At 46.0% G+C, this 18,429-nt stretch overlaps 1 protein-coding gene across 3 annotated transcripts in view; it reads left to right on the forward strand.

The window, feature by feature from the left end:
* LOC118001838 (probable palmitoyltransferase ZDHHC14) overlaps positions 1-18,429 on the forward strand; it is a 268,086-nt gene that overhangs the window by 144,239 nt on the left and 105,418 nt on the right. For all 3 annotated transcript variants that reach the window (XM_034991995.1, XM_034991997.1, XM_034991996.1), the window contains exon 2: positions 10,804-10,964. In XM_034991995.1, the coding sequence (XP_034847886.1) occupies positions 10,804-10,964 (161 nt within the window). The remainder of the gene's footprint in view (positions 1-10,803; positions 10,965-18,429) is intronic.

The raw sequence follows: 18,429 nt of genomic DNA on the forward strand, positions 1-18,429 counted from the left end.
CATGTTTAATTAAGAAAATTTAGAAACTACCAAAAAGCACTAATGCACAAAATCACCCTCCTATCTTTCAGCATGGATAATGAGCTAATGTTTTAGGGCACATTCTTTCAGCTGTGAATATAAATGTGCATCTGAAACAAAAATGGGATCATCTTGCATCTACTTTGTACCCTGTGTTTTTTAAATATCTATTCAGTTCATTCAGCAGATATTTACTGAAGGCCTACTATGTGCTGGACTCCATTCTAGGCACTGGGGGTTACGTCTGTGAAGCAAGCAGGCAAAATTCCTCGTGCCTTTGAGTTTTTCTCTAGCGGGAGAGTCTGACAGTGAAGAAGTGAGTATGTACAGTACTTGGGCCAAACAGGGTTCAGTGATAGGAGGGAAATGAAGTCCAGAAAGGGCCAGGAGCTGTTGGGTGTTGGCGGTAGGAGGGTTGGGAGTTTACCCAGTGTGGTCAGAGAAGGCTCTGCTGAGAAAGTGATATTTGAGCAAAGACTTGCTGGAGGCAGAGGAGCTTTGTGGCTCCCTGCAGAATGCCTTCTAGATGGAGGGCACCACATAGGCAAGCAGGACTGGCTGCTTCCAAGAACCGCAATGGGATGCGCGGAGGGAGCAGAGTGCAGAGGAGGGGAGTGGAAGGGGAGGTCAAAGATAACGAGCCCGGTGGCTCTGTTGCCAGAGGGGCGACAGGATCTGACAGCTTTCACAGCTGTGGCTCTTGCTGACGGGACAGAGTGTGGGGGGCGGGAGTGCAAGCCGGGGGGAGTCTGGAAGCTGTTGCTTGGGAGGGAGGGCGTCAGGACCAGACTGCCCCACTCACCTCAGACCCCTCTGAGTAGAAAAGCAATTCACAAAAGTGTGAAGATGTGTTAGGAAGCCCTCACCAATTTATTTCATTCACATTTAAAAAAACATATATGCACAATAGTGATATATGATTTTCAAACTACTGTCTAAATTAGTCTAAAATAGCTTTCTCTGTAAGTGGAAAATACAGGTTCTAAGTGATTAGAAAATGTTGTCTTTTTTTTTTTTAAGATTTTATTTATTTATTTGATAGAGAGAGAGAGCACACAGAGGGAGAGGGAGAAGAAGACTCCCCGCTGAACAGGGAGCCCGACGCGGGGCTGGATCCCAGGATCCTGGGATCATGACCTGAGCTGAAGGCAGACGCTTAACTGACTGAGCCACCCAGGCGCCCCAGAGACTATTGTCTCATTTGGCACATTTTTGCTTAATGAGTCATCTGAACATGTTGGTACCTTAGGTTGGATGAAATACAGAATTAGGAATAGAGCAGAAGTTCTATTGACAGTCTCCTGGAGAGAATTGCCCAGATGGAGTGGACACCCTGTCGCATGTGACACACTCGCATCCTGTGTAGGGCCAGGGCGGGGGCTGTCTCTCCTCCGGCCCCTCTGTCCAAGCCCCTGCGTCCCACCCCCACTCTCAGCACGTCCCAGGGCAGGGAGCTTCCTGCAGGGACCTCTCTGCTCCTGCCATTTCTTCTGGTCCAGGGTGCACGGAAAGCACGGTGATGGCATTACCATGGTCCGGTAGTTCAGCGGCCATCCTCCACCTGAAAATGACAGGTCATCTGAGTTAGGACTCTAACGGAAAAGCTGGGCCGTATGGTCGCCATGCCTCAGTAATCACTTAGGTCATGAAAGAGCCAGTCTTTAGGGCAGAGGAATCCTGGCTTTCTTCGCTGCGGTTCACATGCTAGCTTGAAGCTTTTGGCTTCCTGGAATTTTAAATCAAATTCAAAATCACTCAGCAGAAACTTCGAAATGCCACCGTTCTCCTGACAAGCTCTTGCACTTTCTCAACAGTGGATGGGTATGTTGGGCTGTTTACACTGTGCATTGAAACCTGTACTTTTAACTGCAGATTCCCAGGTTCTGTGTCTATAATTGGATGTCTCGGGTGGTCTGGGAGGCCCCGAGTTTAGAATAATGACACTGATTTTGTCACAGAGGAGCTGTAGAGACTTCAGGCAAGACGGTGCTATTTGGGGACATCCCTGCAGAGACCACACCCGGCTGGGAGGCTTGCAGGGGGAAGCCAGCTGGATTCCTTAGCGACTGTCCTCTCCTTGGTCCCTGAGCTTCACCTGCCTCCTAACCCCCAGCAAGTCTGAAAGCTACCGTTCTCAGATAAGAAAGCAGACGGGTATAAAAATGAGCCTCTGGAGTCTCCGATGACACCAAGAGCCACCTTTGCAATTTACAAATATGTATGTGGAGTTCTCCCCTCATCAGCCTTTCTCTCTGGCTTTGAGCTTTTCCTTCCAGTTTCTCTTGTTATGGGTACCCCCTTTGCCCCTGGATTCATTTATTTAAATTCCCTCCTTCCAGGGGCTCCTGGGTGGCTCAGTTGGTTAAGCATCTGCCTTTGGCTCAGGTCATGATCCCAGGGTCCTGGGATCAAGCCCCGCATCCGGCTCCCTGCTCAGTGGGGGGCCTGCTTCTCCCTCTCCTTTTTCCTCTCCCCCTGCTTATGCACTAGCTCTCTCTCTCTCTCTCTCTCTCTCTCTCTCTCGCTGTCAAATAAATGAATAAAATCTTTTTTTTTAATTCCCTTCTTCCAGATCATATTGGAAGATTCATCGTTATGTGCAATCAGCAAGAAGGGGGCTTTTCAGACACTGGAGGTCTCTTACAGGGAAATGACAGTCTTAAGAGTTTTATGAAATCATCATTTTTCCCCATTCTAGAGTTGTGAGCGGAAGTTATTTCTGAATCCACTTTTTTCTCTATTTGTCTCTAGGAAATGTGCTTATCCTTGCCCTGTAGTGGTACTTTTATTACTAAGTATGTGATTAAGGAACAAATCATACAATTAATGGTGTTTATGTCCCTGCCTATAAATGAAAAATACATTTATTTTACAGTGACTCATATGAAAAGGAGAAACATCATTTTTATTACAACCCTTACAACCTCCATCCCTCACAAAGCTACTCTGTTATTATTTCAGACATGTGAGTCATTGGCTCAGATTATTTCATTTTATGATCATTTGCCCTAACTATCTATTACCAAAATGCATTGCAATCAAGATTCGGCAATGTAAAATAATAGGTTCACTTTGTGATTTCTGAGACATAGAAGCATCTTTTGGTGGAATATAGCATCCCAGAGGCAAGGCTGCCTCCCCCCTCCCATATGAACTTCCTCGCATGCCTCGTTTCTCTGTAAAGAATAGTGAATCTGGTGTTTATGCATCCACACGTATAGGACAGAACACAAATATCAAACATAGTTTATGTTGGGTCAGAGGTCATGAGCTACAATTAACAGGATTGTTTTTCTGTATGTGCATCCATCTGCAGGCAAAAAATTAAAAGATGACTCAAATTGTTTTGATATGGGAAAAGATTCTCTACTTTTTGTTCCAAAGGCCACCTGGTTTTAATGTCTCTGCCACATCTTGTTAATATTTTATTTTGTTTTGTTTTTCTTTTTAAGTAAAGCTAATCTTCCCCCCAAAGAATGTCCTGTGGAGAGGCAGAGAGACCTAGCTACCCAGTAATGAAATCCAGATTTCCTCTTTGAAATGTTTCAGAAATTAATGTGGCCCAAGGAGTTTTGTCCAAGGAATCAGTTGTATGTCACATTCTAACCTGTGAGCCAGTCTCTAAATATGAATGCAGAATTAATGACAGAATTGATTCTGGGATGTCAGTATCTGTTTGATGGTAAATAATGTTGTCAGAATTAGTGACAAAACACCCTGATTGCATAGGCTCGGGTAACATAGCACCAGACAACAGCTCTGCCCTTCCTCAATAAACACCAAAACACAACTCATTATTTTCAATAAAGATTTGAGAAGATTGCTGGTAGAAGTGAAAACATTCCTTGTAGGGGTGCCTGGGTGGCTCGGTTGAGCATCTGACTGACTTTTGATTTCAGCTCAGGTCATGAACTCAGGGTCATGGGATCAAGCCCTGCATCGGGCTCCACGCTGAGCATGGAGTTTGCTTGGTATTCTCTCTCCCTCTTCCTCTGCCCCTCCTTCTCTCTCTCCCTCTTTTAAAGATTTTATTCATTTATTTGAGAGAGAGAGAGAGACAGAGATAGCAACAGAGAGCACGACCGGGGAGGAGAAGGAGAAGCAGGCTCCCTGCTGAGCAGTGAGGCTCGATCTCAGGATCCTGGAATCATGACCTGAGCCAAAGGCAGATGCTTAACCGACTGAGCCTCCCAGGCACCCCTCTCTCAGAAAGAAAAGAAGGAAGGGAGGGAGGGAGGGAGGGAGGGAGAGGGGGAGGGAGGGAGGGAGAACATCCCTTCTAACCTTTTGGCAATGCTACATTTTCTGATTTTTACCTGGAAGGACCTCTCTTTACCTCTGACATACAACGAGGTGACAGTCTGTGGTGGGTATTCAGTCACCACAAGCCAGAGCCTACCGGCCCCCACTGACGTGCACCGTGGGGAGGGGGGCCCTGGGACGGCTTTTCATCAGGTTAGCATTTCTTTGGTCTGGTGCTAAATTAGCTCATTTCTTTCATGCTATGAAAACGCATGCTTTTGGATTCTTAGTTTTTTTCCCCTCCTGTCACTTTCCCATTGAGCTTTATGAAGACTGAGATGCTTGTAGCCTGTTTTCCACAGGCCCTGGGTTGTATGTAGGTCACAGTTCTTCCGATAGAGAGAGGACTGCATTTGGTGTTTATGTCTTTGGCAGCTGCACCATCATCTTGTATCAAATCCAGGCCCTCGGGGGAAGGAGTCTTCCTCCTCACAGATGGCACTCGGAATTGGAGATCCCAGCTACAGTTGCTCAGAAATGTGAAGGAGCCATTTTCAAGTTGTCTGAGCCCAGGCTAAGAATTTTCTTTGCTGCTTGCAGCGCTTGGGCTACGAAGCTGTGCTGGTCGCTGTGGGTTGGCTGGGATTTCCCGTTAGTCTTGCCTCCCTCCCGAGGGAGGTCTAGCGATCCCTGTTTTGGACAGGGTCTGCTGATTGCCTTGTCTTTACCGGAAGGACTGCAGATGTTCTCTGCTCTCTCCGCTCTCTCTCCGCAGTTGGAAGGTGCACTGATCTCATCGTGTGCTTAGGGGTGTGAATTCTGCTGCTTCTTATAAAGAGTGTTGTCCAAGATTTCAGAGAGAAACTAGACATTGTTCTTTGTCGCACAGAGGCTGGTCAAGAGCACCTAGTATTGTCCAAAGTTGTACCAACATAAGGAACTTTATCTGCTAGGACTTCAGGGCGTGGAGGGGTTGCAGGTTCTAGTTAATACTCACAGGATGTGTGAGCATTGCACACTGGACTCAGCGAACTGGGGAGAATCTCCTCCTTCTCTTGGCCAGGGAAGCGTCCTGGACAATGTAGATCCTCAGCACCTGCTTGGAGGAAGTTACTTGCAACTCCCTTAAGCTCGTACCTAGCAGGCTTAGAAGACAGAGAAAGGAGTTCTAGACACAGGACACACTGTTGAGGTGGACAGTGTGGCTGATCTGATTTTCCTCCTCTTTTCCATGTTATTATAAAATTCGGTTGAATGAGGCCCATTCATTTAGTCACTCAGCAAGTGTTTTCTAAACACCTGCCCTGCGTGAGGCATTGTGCTGGGTGTTGCGAAGGACACAACGGTGAGCGGGGCCAAGTGTCGCCCTCCAGGCCTCCAGTCCAGTTGGGTGCATGGGGTGTGTCCCAACAGCCACAAGTACCACGGAGAGGAGCAAGCAAAACAGTACGGAGGTTCAGAGGAAGAAGCCATCACTTCTGGGGCGGGGGGTGAGCCAAGATAAACTTTTCACAGAGTCATTATAGGATCTTGAACGTTGGGTCTGAGGGAATTCCAGACACCAGGGCTGGGTGAGCAAGTGCCTGTTGGGGAAGGCCGAGAGGTCATGGATGCCTGAGAAGGAACATGAACTTAACTTAGCAGGAAAAGGGGAGTCATTGCAGGCTTTGGGGCCGAGGCGCATGGCCTAGAGCTGGGAGCTTGTTTGGGAAAATTGAAGTGGGGCCTGGCCTGCAGAGATCTGGCCCCCAGGAGGGAGAAGCCCAGGGATACAGTGCTTGGGAGTTACTCCGTGAGGTGCCTGCAAGAATGGAATGGGGCAAAGTGAGGTGGGAGGATGGGCCTCGGGCAGGAGGAAGGCTGTCTCCTCTCTATTTAGGAAGAGGGAGGGACAATGCGGTGCCCATAGGGCAGTGCACTGAGGTTCCCCTAGGGGCTTCTGAGGAACTCACAGACTCAGGGACAGAGAGCCAGGTTTAAAATCTGGTGGGCCTGGGGCGCCTGGGTAGCTCAGTTGTTAAGGGTCTGCCTTCGGCTCAGGTCATGATCCCAGGGTGCTGGGGTCGAGCCCCGCATCGGGCTCCCTGCTCAGTGGGAAGCCTGCTTCTCCCTCTCCCACTCCCCCTGCTTGTGTTCCCTCTCTATGTCTGTCTCTCTATCAAAAAAAAAAAAAAAAAAAATCTGGTGGGCCTGAAAGTGCAAAGCCACCTTGCAACAGCATTTCCCCGTCCCGCTTCCTGCCCCTTATCCCCTTGTCCTCTCTTCTCCAGCCGCCTATGGCTGGAAACTGCACCAGACCAGCTGGGGAGGCCTAACTCAAAACCAAGTTAGAAGTTGCCACCATTACCTGGGGTTGTTACACTTCTAATTACTTAAACAAGACTGTTGGCTGCTTAAAGTGACCAAAGGACTTCCTGTCACCTTCTCCTCATGACTGGAAAAGTCAGGGGACCTGCCTGAGTTTTTTACCCAGGAGCAGGGGCAAGACCAGAAAAATTTGTATTTCGGATTCTCGAGGGGTTCGTCTATGTTGGACAAGAAGCCCTGGCAGGTCATAGGCATTCACTTGTCAGCTGGACTCTTCCTGGTCTTCCTCTCCTGGACAGGGTCTGAACTAATCCACACTCAGCACAAATAACCTAAACCACAACGTATTGTCTGTGGGATGAGAATGTGCCGGGGAAAGAACACTCAAGTTAAAGACATTGCTCTCTGATTTTCGATGTCACATGTTAGCAAACTAGGGCAGTGGGCATCCTTGGTGATGGGGAGGTGAGGAGAGGCAGGTGGAGGTGAGGGGAGGCCTCTGGAGCTGTCAGCCTGGAGAAGCAGGTGGCCCTTAAAGATAACAGCCCCACATGCCGTGCGCTTGGGACAACGAGAAACCGTTTAGGACGTGGCTTACTCATTAGCAAGATGCATCCTGTGGGACTTGGAGCAGGCAGACTTTGAGGTCAACCATGTGACATTTCAGACCTAAAAGGGAAAGACGAATATGCCATAACCTGAGATCTACTAACCCACCTTCGCAGGGGGTTTCCAGCAACACTGAAGTTGCCTTCATCCAGGGAGAAGCCAAATGAAGCTAAATAATTCACAGCTCACGACACCCATAGTGGATCCCATCCTACTGCCTGGTCTGTCCCGTCATATTGTCCAGCTCTGCCCTGGGTGCTGCTGCATAATGACTCTTCCAACTGTTTCCTATCCAAACTCCTGAATAATGAGAAAGAGGAGAAAGCTTGGCCTGAAATTTAAATTCTGGGAGATCATCTTCTACATAATCATTTCCCTAATCATTTTATAAAATACATATACACAGACACATACACACATATATGGTCCACCTAGAGTAGATTCTTGTAGACTAAAAAAAATATTTTAGGGTTACTGATTCAAAGGACATGCACCCTGTGTATAGCAGCATTATCAACAATAGCCAAATTATGGAAAGAGCCCAAATGTCCATCGACAGATGAATGGATAAAGAAGATGTGGTATATATATATACACATACACATACATACAATGGACTATTACTCAGGCATCAAAAAGAATGAAATCTTGCCATTTGCAATGATGTGGATGGAGCTAGAGGGTATCACGCTAAATGAAGTAAGTCAGAGAAAGACACATACTATATGATTTCACTCATATGTGGGTTTTAAGAAACAAAACAGATGAACATAGGGGAAAGGGGAAAGGGGAAAAAAGAGAGAGGGAAGCAAACCATAAGAGACTCTTAGTGATAGGGAACAAACTGCAGGTTGATGGAGGGAGGTGGGTGGGGGATGGGCTAGATGGGGGATAGGCATTAAGGAGGGCACTTGTGATGAGCACAGGGTATTGTATGTAAGTGATGAATCACTGAATTCTACATCTGAAACCAGCTTTACCATATATGTTAACTAACTAGAATTTAAATAAAAACTTGAAAAGAAAAAAAATATTTTAAGGCTAATATAAATAGAGATCTGTTAGTACCACGGTCAATTTTATGCCTTTGATACGGACTGTGTTTATTCCTGATTGTGGTACCCTATCACATTTTCAAGACTTAATATGGTGGAGGTTGTTTTTTATATGACAATAAGTGTAGCAAAGATAATGTCATATTTTATGACACAAATACTTCTTAATGACCCTCTAGAGGTTGAGTTCCTTGCTCTTAACTCCAGGTTGATATCACAGTCAGAGATTTAATCAACAGACTTGCAGCAATTGATTTTTATTACCAGCTCTTCATAGAAGCTCCACATCACAGTCCAAATGTGCCAAACTTAACATAATAGACACGCCTGAGAGGCACCTATCCCCAGAGCCCACTGCATCACACCACACCATGAGCTGGGATTCAACCCCATACGGACATTTGGATTCCGAGTTTGATTCAGTAGTAAATGTGATTTTGATTGTCACTTTATATCAAGTCCCTGGGTGGGGCCATCCTTTAAAATCTTCTAATTGTCTAAATCTTGTTCCCTTTACAAATCCAGGATTAGACATTAAATGCCATTTGCCAGATGTGGTGTCCCCAGTCTCTTAAATGTTTGTTTATTCAACTTGAAGCTTTTCACACTTTTTAGGAAAACTGGAAGCCCATTAAAGGGTATTAATTATGTTAGTATTTGCCAGAAAACACTCGAGGAAAGCAATGGTTTGTTTGTTTGTTTTTTAATGCAGAGCAAAATCAGTTGGATTAAAAAAGTCCTTTCCATAGTTTAACTGAATACTTTCACAAAGCAGATGTCTTTAGGTTAGACAGTCTTATATTCCCTTTTTCCACAGCAAGTTCTTTATGTCTACTGGCTCTCTTCGCCAAATTTGCTTTCCTACAAGAAACTCTGAGAATGTTCATAAAGGCTCTAAGCGTCTGGGAGTTTGGGCAGGGTCATAATGATGCAGGAATGACAATGAACAGTTTTTCATGATTTCCCGAGTCCCATGAAGGGAAGTCACAACTGACAACCCAGCGAGTAAAGTGTGACATGATATCAGTGATGGTTGTTTTGTTCTGTTTTTGCAGGTGTGGGAGCGATGAAAGAGATGTTAGGTCATATATTTTTGTCTCTCTAAATCAGCTGATGCTCCTGGAGACGACAGGCCTAGTCATGTTGGGGGTCACTCCTCCACCTTCTTAACGTTGTTGGAAATTCTCTGGGTTCCTTCAGTACAGAGAATTCAGGAGAGGCCTTTGGTCTTCAGGTCACTGTAACCATCCCACAGAGACCTGTCCAATTCACCAGGCCTCTAGAAGACCAGATGGTCTCACAGGCCTGGTGCTGGTCTCAGCAAAGGGGATCATGCCCTGTGGTCCTCGAGACCTGGACTCTTGCCAAGATCCCCTTGCTTGATAGTGACCTCACCACCTCCCCTGCAAACCCTGCACAGGAATGGGGTGCTGGTCCCTAACATGCTCAGGATGGAGCCCCCTGCTCACCTCCTTGTCTTGAGCAGATCTTTCCTCTCCAGCTCCCTCTCTTTCTTTCGTCTTGAGTATCTGCACGAGTATCACCCGATGGGGTGGACCATCTAGGAGGTGGTTTCCATTTCAGCTATGACAATTCTGTGATTTCACATTGTGTTCCTTGATGCCCACTTTGTGTCTGACCGTGGTGACAACAAACTGACCGTGGTCATTGCAGATCCCAGCCCCACTCAGCTCCAGGCATCGAGCGAGTTCTCCCTCTGCTTCTCGCCACCTGCATGGAATCGAGGGTCCGTGACTGTGGGCCAGGGTGCGGTGCTTGAAGCTGCCCCAGAGCCCGACCGGTGACGTTAGTCCCCCTGACTCATCCCAGTCCTCGCTGCATGCCGGCTCCCAGGACTGAAGGACAGGGAGGAGGTTTCATAGAACTGAGTTGGGCCACGTTCTTCAGCTGGTAGCGCACATGCCTTCTGGAAAGCAGAAGTGTATTATACCCCAGCTGCCTAAATTCCTTTAAGCCTCTTCAGAGAGGCTTGCAAGTTCATTTCCATAGCTCATTAACCTCTTTTGGATAGACTAGCTCCAAAAGATTGAAAAATGGTTTCTTGCCTTTGAAGGGTGAATTTGCGGTTCTCAGCTTTTTTATGCCATGAAGGTATTCGATTCAGGAAGGAGAGGCTGGGTCTGGCTAAGATGGCTCGAAGCTGGTGTCTTCTTTTATTATGCAGTTCCAGGGAAGGGCGGGAAGATCACACAGATTGACGAGCTGCATTGACTGCAGAGGGTCCAAGCTCTGCACATCCTATGTTGATTGCAGAGCACGGTGATTGTCATTTGCCTGCCACTGTCTTTCCCGAGGAGCACCGTGGGAGCAGAGGGCCTGGGTTACTGAGGCTGGGAAGGGAGGGTTCAGTTGTCCTCAAGAGAGAACTGCAGTCCTCCCCAAATGTAAATGCTTAACATAGATGAATTTTTAATGGAAATCAATTTTGCTCCTCCAACAAGGCTTTTGGCTTCTTGGAAAATATAGACCGTTCACTGTTGATTACTGACATTATATTTCCTTTTCTCCCCCTCTCCCCGCACCCCCCCTCATTCCAACCTGTTGGCAGCTGTCCGTACCTAGCAGTGAAAATCACCCCCGCCATCCCCGTGGTTGGTGGCATCCTCTTCTTCTTTGTGATGGGGACCCTGCTGCGCACCAGCTTCAGTGACCCGGGAGTCCTTCCGAGAGCCACGCCCGATGAAGCCGCCGACCTGGAGAGACAAATAGGTAACCCCGAAGGGCTGCCCTTCCCCTCGGGTCCCTTCCCACGGGGGCTTGGCCGCCGTGTGGGAGGCGGGCCAAGGTGCCCATGCCGGAGGGGCAGGCAGGGCGCTGGACAGTGATGCGTAACCCGGGAGGCGTCCGGGAAGTCCTCGTTCCCTCGGCGGCAGGACGGCCTGAGTAGGAGGTGGGATGTGAAGTGGTTGGAGGTAAGGCCAACGGCCAGCGGTGCCATCAAACAGAGGTGCCGCCATCACCACGCTCTGGGTCCTGATGTTTCTTTGAAACCCAAGCCCATCTGAGAAGTAGTCTCTGTCCTGAAAGACCCATCGCTGTAGGCGGCTGCTCTCTGTTCCCTTTATAATCATCATACTTACTGCTGGTTTCCATGCCAGAAACCTGGGCAGGTTACATCTTCCCCAGCTGTCTCGTTTATCCAGCCTAGGACCCAGAAACTTCCTTTATTAAGGCAACAAAGATATATATTCGTGATATATATGGAGATGAATAGCTTTCGTTTTTCTTAGATATTGGAACCCTGTACTGAAATGTAAAAAGTTTACAGCGACCCATTTTAAACATATTAGAACAAATCCTAATCCCTCACAGGGCAAACTTGCAAAGTTCTATTTTTAGTTAAAAAGAGCTTTTTCTTGCTCTTGAAAGTTTGCACTTGTGAACATGTAGCCTTGCAGTGACACGATGATGATCTGACAAGCGTGGCAGAGGACTTGTGGTGACTCTGTGTGAACGTAAAGCTTAGCTGTTCCGCCTACTCCGTGGGCTTCTCTTCCCAGCCTCACTCAGCCAAAAGGCCCCCGCTTTCTGGTGTCACGAGATAGGAGTGTGGGTCTTGAAAGGAAGCATGTGCTGTGGGCTGCCATCCCCAGGTACCAAAGCATGGCTGTGTCCTCTGGGCATCTGCCTCCATCCTTCGTCCCGGCCATGCAGGAGGGGAGCAGTAAAGGAGTCCATGATGGGAGTGTATGGTGGTGGTCTGCTGGCCGCAGCCTTCTTGTGTCCTGAGGCAGGCAGGCAGAGGAAGGAAGAATCAGCAGTGGAGAGACAGTCTGTCTCATATCTAGTGCATCTTGGGATTTTAAGACATTAATTATATGTTAATTCATAATTTAAAGCCTTACATTTATAACATGTGAATCATTTGTAAAGGCCATCCAGGGCTATCACTGAATTGATCATACCCAAGCAAGTTTGGGAAGAAGATTTTATTATTACATCCATTTTGCAAATAAGGAAACAGAGCCCCAAAGAGGTTAAGTGGGAGAAAGTGGCAGAGCCAGAGCCCTGAACCCGGGTCTCCTGGGTCTCAGCCTTTATTCTTTCCAGGGTGTCATGTCATGGGGAAGAGACAGGCCCAGTTTCCTTCAGAAACAGAACTGGGCCTGTGGAAACTTCATAGCCTCTACCCACATCACCTTAGCACACAGCTTGAAAATCTTCTACTCAAGTGGTACATAGAGAACCCAGCTCTTTACACTGGCTTTGAAGCATTTTCCTGCTGTGATCCTATTTTCTATCCCACCTCTTGGTTAGTGCAAGGAGCATCTGCAAAATCAGCAAGATTAGGAACCGGGGATGATAAAGAGTGCCATTGGAATTCTCTATTATAAATGCAAATTCTAAGAGGTACAGAGTTTCTGTTCATCCTTGTTAATATTGAGGAAGTTGAGTGATCCACTAAAGTGGTTTTTTTTTTTTTTTTGGCTTTGAGTTGATAACCTAAGAGTGGTTTTTTCAACATGAGTATTTTTAAAACTGGCTCTGCCCCATGCCCCCAGAGACTCAGAATCTGTGAAAGTACTAGATGGGGTAAAGGATGAAACCAAATCTTGTTTCAAATGAGGGAGAGTAGAGGGTCTTTAGAGATGGGATAGCATGGCAGACGTGAGTTGCTGTACACATCCCTTCCCCAAGAGGCAACAAGAAAACTGGACAAAGTAGTCACAATCATTTCATGGCTCTAGAATTCAACTGTACTGCGGGGCAGTTATTCATGAAAATCTAGTGGACTTTGGGTAAGAATAGTGGGTGTCTATGACAGTCTCACTTGGGGCTGCTCCAATGTCCACCTGAATTCCAGAGGTGAGGCAGTTCTACCTGGACAGAGCCGACTCTGAAAACCAGCAGCTTATCTGTCTGAGGGGCTAATTTGCTTTGGAGTGAAGTATGGGAAAAAATCAGTAACTGAAACTTTCACCTTAAGAAACTAGAAAAAGGGCAAACTAAACTCAAAGCAAGCCATAGTAAGACCATATTAACAAGAGTGGAGGGATGCCTGGGTCGCTCAAGTCAGTTAAGTATTGGCCTTCGGCTCAGATCATGATCCCCAGGGTCCTGGGATTGAGCCCCTTGTCAGTCCTCAGTTGGGCTCCTTGCTGAGCGGGGAGCCTGCTTCTCCCTCTACCTGCTGCCCCCGCCCCCCCCCCATTTGTGGGCTCTCTGTCTCTCTCTGACAAATAAATAAATAAAATCTTTAAAAGAAAAAAAAAAGATGAGTAGAAATCAATGAAATAGAATACAGAAAACAACAGAGAAAATCAGTGAGACCCAAAGTTAGTTCTTTTAGAAGATTAACAAAATTGACAAATCTTTAACTATATTATTTGCCACCCCTTCCAAAAAAAGACACAGAGAATATACAAATTACCAAAATCAGGAATGAAAGCAGAGGCATCACCATTGACCCTAAGGTATTAAAAGGATTTTAACTTTATGCCACAAATTAGACAACTTAGATGAATGGACAAATTCTTAGCAGGCCACAGTTACCAAAGAATGACTCAAAAAGAAATAGGAAAGCTGAAGAAACCCATAACAAATAAAGAAGTCGGCTGTCCATATGTAGAAAGATGAATTTGAATCCTTACCTCACACCATACACACAATTTAATTCTAAATGGATTATAGACCTCAATTTAAGAGCTAAAACTCTAAAACTTCTAAAGAGAGCATAGAGAAAATTTTCATGACCTTGGGTTAGGCAAGGAGTTCTCACATAGGAGTGCCTGGATGGCTCAGTCAGGTAAGGGGCTGACTCTTGATTTCAGCTCAAACCATGATCTCAGGGTCCTGGAATTGAGCCCTGCTGGACTCTGTGCTCTGCACAGAATCAGCTTGAGTATTCTCTCTCTCTCCTTTTCCCTCTGCCCTTCCCCCTCCACTCATGCTTACACACACTCTCTCTCTAAAATAAATAAATTTAAAAAAAAATAGAGTTCTTATATAGACACCAAATGCATGATCTGTAGAAAGAAAAAGATAATAAATTGGAGTTTATCAAATTAAAAACTTCTGTGCTTCAAAAGATACCATTTAGGGTGCCTGGGTGGCTCAGTCGGTTGAGCGACTGCCTTCGGCTCAGGTCATGATCCTGGAGTCCCGGGATCTAGTCCCGCATCGGGCTCCCTGCTCGGCGAGGAGCCTGCTTCTCCCTCTGACCCTCCCCCCTCTCATGCTCTCTCTCTCTATCTCATTCTCTCTCTCAAATAAATAAATAAAATATTTTTAAAAAAGATACCATTTAGAAAACAGAAAGATAAGCCACAGACTGGGAAAAAGTATTTGCACATCATATATCTGATGAAAGTATCTTGTACTTGTATTAGAATATATTAAGATCTCTTACAACTCAATAATAAGACAAACAACCCAATGATAAATGAGTAAAGGATATGAACAGACATTTTTCCAAAGAAGATATATGAATGGCCAATGAACACATGAAAGGACGGAAATGCAAATCAAAACCACAATGACGTACCACTTCACACCCACTAGAATGGCTCTAATCCAAAAGCCTGACAATAACAAATATTGGTGAAGATATGGAGAAATTGGAACCCTCATGCATTACTGGTGGTGATGTAGAATGGTGCAACCACTTTGGAAAGCACCTCCCCAAAATTCCTCAAGAAGTTAAGCATAGATTACCATATAACCCAGCAAGTCTGTTTCTAGGTATATATCCAAGAGAAATGAAAACCTATGTCTCTGATGTGCATTATACTTAATACCCCCAAACTGGAAACAACCCAAATGTCCATCAGTGGGCAAACTGATAAACAACACATGGTACATCCACACGGTGGAATACCATTAAGTGATAAAAAGGAGCCCAGTGTTGACACATGCTATAACATGGATAAATGGTAAAAACACACCAAGCGAAAGAAGCCAGATCAGAAGGCTACCTATTGTGTAGTTCCATGTGTATGAAATGTCCAGAAAGGGCAAATCTGTAGAGACAGAAAGCAGACAAGTGATTGCCTGGGGTGGGGGCAGGAGTGAGGGTCGCCGCACTTGGACGGGAGAGAACTTGCTGGAATGGTGAAAAGGGTCTAAGAGTGGATTGGGGTGCTGGTGGCAGAACCCAGTACATTTCTTAAAGGCCATGTTATTGCATACCTCCAGAGGATAACTGCTAGGTTTGTAAGTTAGAGCACAATGAACTGTCCAAAAAAGAGAAGAGGAAGGGGAGAGGAGGAAGATGGAGCAGAAGAGGAAGAAGGGCCCACTCGTCTCTAGTTGTATGGCGTTAGGCTGGTTCTAAAATGGGAATAATGACACATACCCTATAAGGTTCTTCTCAGGATCGGCTCAGTAAACAGTTGGGGTTTTTGTTTTTGTGTTTTTAAAAAGAAAAATTCTTCTTTTCCCACCCAGTTCTCTCCTCGCCTTCCACATACATAGATTATCATAAAAGAATTCTCCACCTGCCACGTGATAGGAATAAATGGCAGAGCTGGTCTAATTCTTTATTAGGATTGCTCCCCTGTATTGCTTGGCTGTGGAGAATACGATTATGTTTCAGTGAAACCTTAGCACATTTATTTTGTGCTATCTGACTGAAGACAGAAAAATGAAAATTAGATTTGGAAACTTATTATTATTAGTTATTAATTCTAATTATCTGTAGGAGGTCTCTCCTTATAGAAGTCCATGGTAGGCACTTGAAACCAGCCATCTGAGCAACTGAGTGAAGCTGTCCAAGGGTGGGACCAGCTTGCCTGTCCTCGGACTTCTGGAGGGGAGTAGGTGGTGAGGAGGAGGAGGAGGCTCCGTGTCTCAGTCTGTTACAGTCTCTTGAAATGCCTTACCCTTCTTTTTTTTCTGAAAGACCTTTCCTGGTTCGTTACATTGCAGCTAAAAAAGACATCCAAGAATGGCAGTTGGGGTGTAGGGAGGTCTCGCTGGGGTCAGTGGAGTCCTGCTTGAAAATGTGACACCTTGGAAAACTCCGTTTTTTCAGCTCACTCAGGGATGATAAGACACTAAGCAACTGCTTTGGGGCTAGAAAGCAATGATGAGCCAGTGCATTATAAATCACAGGATCAAAGCATTTCAAGTAGGGATAGACCTTTCCAGGAATCACGATGGGGGAAAGCGGCGGGTCTGCCTCTCTGCTTTCCATTATGTGTATTGTCTCTTTCCACCCCTCAACTGTCCAGAGGACCCCAGGAGAGGGAGTCCAGGAGGAGCCGAAATGGGAACTCAGCTTGTCGGGCTCCCAAAGCGAGACTGGTTACTTAGGAAACTCTCTCCCTGTGTCACGGTAACCCTGACACCACAGAGTTCTTAGGCACGACACCAAAGGCAGGATCCATAAAAGAAAAAATGATAAATTGATCAAAGATCAAATGGTTGCTTGGTGAGGGTGGAATCAGATCAAAGGAAGCAGGGTGGTCTTCAAAAAACTGCAGCAGGGACAGAATCTGAAGAATTATTGCTTCACTCTGCACCTTTTACTAGGCAATTAGAGTAGGTGGGACACGGTGGCCACGCGAGTCTCCCTTTTCTCTCTGCCTCCTGTCTCTGTCTCCCTCTGTCTCTTTCTCCCTCTCCTTTCCTCTCTTCCTCTTCCGTCTCCTCCTCTCTCCCTTCCTCCTCCTCTTTCTTATCCTCCTCCTCTCCCTCCCCGGCCTTCTCCCCCTCCTCCTCTCCCCCCTCCTTCCCCTATTTCTCTCTCTCCCTCTTCTCCTCCCCCCACTTCCCTCCTCCTGCTTCTCTTCCTCTTCTTCTCTTTCATCCCCTACCCCCCACTCTTTTGGTCAGACTCTCATCAACAGCTTTTCTTGAAGTACCCAGGACCAATCACCATTTCTAAGATGAAAGTTTATCTTTCATTATTTCCCAAATTAGTCCTTGAACTGGACATCCTCTAGATGAGATGTTTAGGAAGCAGGGCAGTTTCCTGAACCTGAGGAAACACTGGCCGACCAGCCTGGTTTGTGCACCATCCCGCATAGCGTGATTCCTGGGAAGAGTTCCATGGGAACAGGATGTTTTCATCCACCAACTTGACTTGCTGGAGTTTTTTTCCCTAGAGACATCTTAATTCTGTGTTTAAGAGTAGAAACATTTTAATTGGAATTTTAACAACACTGATGGATTTTTGTTGAAGGAAATACTTTCTGAGAATACTCTAAGCCAATTGAAGACCTTAATCAATGTTCTCTATTATAGAGCTACACTATTTTCAATTTTCTCCCATTTCTGTTTTCGTTTTACTAAAATTATCTTAATTGGAGTAATTTTTTTCTGCATAAAATTTATAACTAAGAGTTTTTTTCGATCAGGTTTTTTGTTTATTTGTTTGTTTTTACATCATGGAAGTTGCTATTAGGAATTTTCTTACAGAACTATGATTTCTACTAAGATAGATTTCCCTGGTGATTTACTTTTTTGAAGTCAATACTGGTTTCTTTTTGTGTTGGTTATTTCTACTGGTAATATTCACCATAAAATTGCTTTAAAATGGGATAGTTTCCTTTATTTTTGGCCTCAGGATGCATCTGCTGTCTGTGATGGATCTGTGGTTAAAACTTCCTGACACTTGGAGTCACTTTGGGTAATGCACACTAGAGGCCCACAGTGTAGAAAGTCCAGAAATAAAAGGGGCAGGATCATTGGAGGTTAATTTGATTGGCTTTTGCCAGTTTTCTTTGCAGAAGGCGGTTTTTTCTGCCCCTTTCCCCCAAATCCTGTTTGCATCTCCCTGCTCACCTCCGATATCACCCTCGTGTATCCTCTGTGTAATTGTTATCTGCCATGGATATTTCAGCTTTTCGTTAACACTCGGCCAGGCCCAGGAACTCTGTTCGGACTTGAACTACACCTGCCTGCGTGGAACTCCTTCTGCCTCTGCCATCCTCTCTCCCCTGCTGCTTGCTTCCTGCCCTGTTCGTTTCCTGTTTTATTCACGGGAAAGCCAGGGCTCAGAAAGGAAAGTGATTGGCCAGAGGTCACTTGGCCAGAGCTGGGAATGCAGGCCCATCTGCCATCACCCCCATGTGCTTTTAACCACTGCCCACCACCTTGTTGCCCTGGAGAGCGGGCCCCGAGCAAGAGATTTCTGGTCTTACTGGAGCAGGTAGCACTTGCCATTTCCCCTAAGTTATTTTCTCTCCCCCAGAGTGTCAACATCATCTAGCTTTCCCATCCCGTTGGCTGA

This window comes from Mirounga leonina, unplaced genomic scaffold (assembly GCF_011800145.1).
Source record: "Mirounga leonina isolate KUSES-001 unplaced genomic scaffold, KU_Mleo_1.0 Mir_54, whole genome shotgun sequence".
Classification (NCBI taxonomy): Eukaryota; Metazoa; Chordata; class Mammalia; order Carnivora; family Phocidae; genus Mirounga; species Mirounga leonina.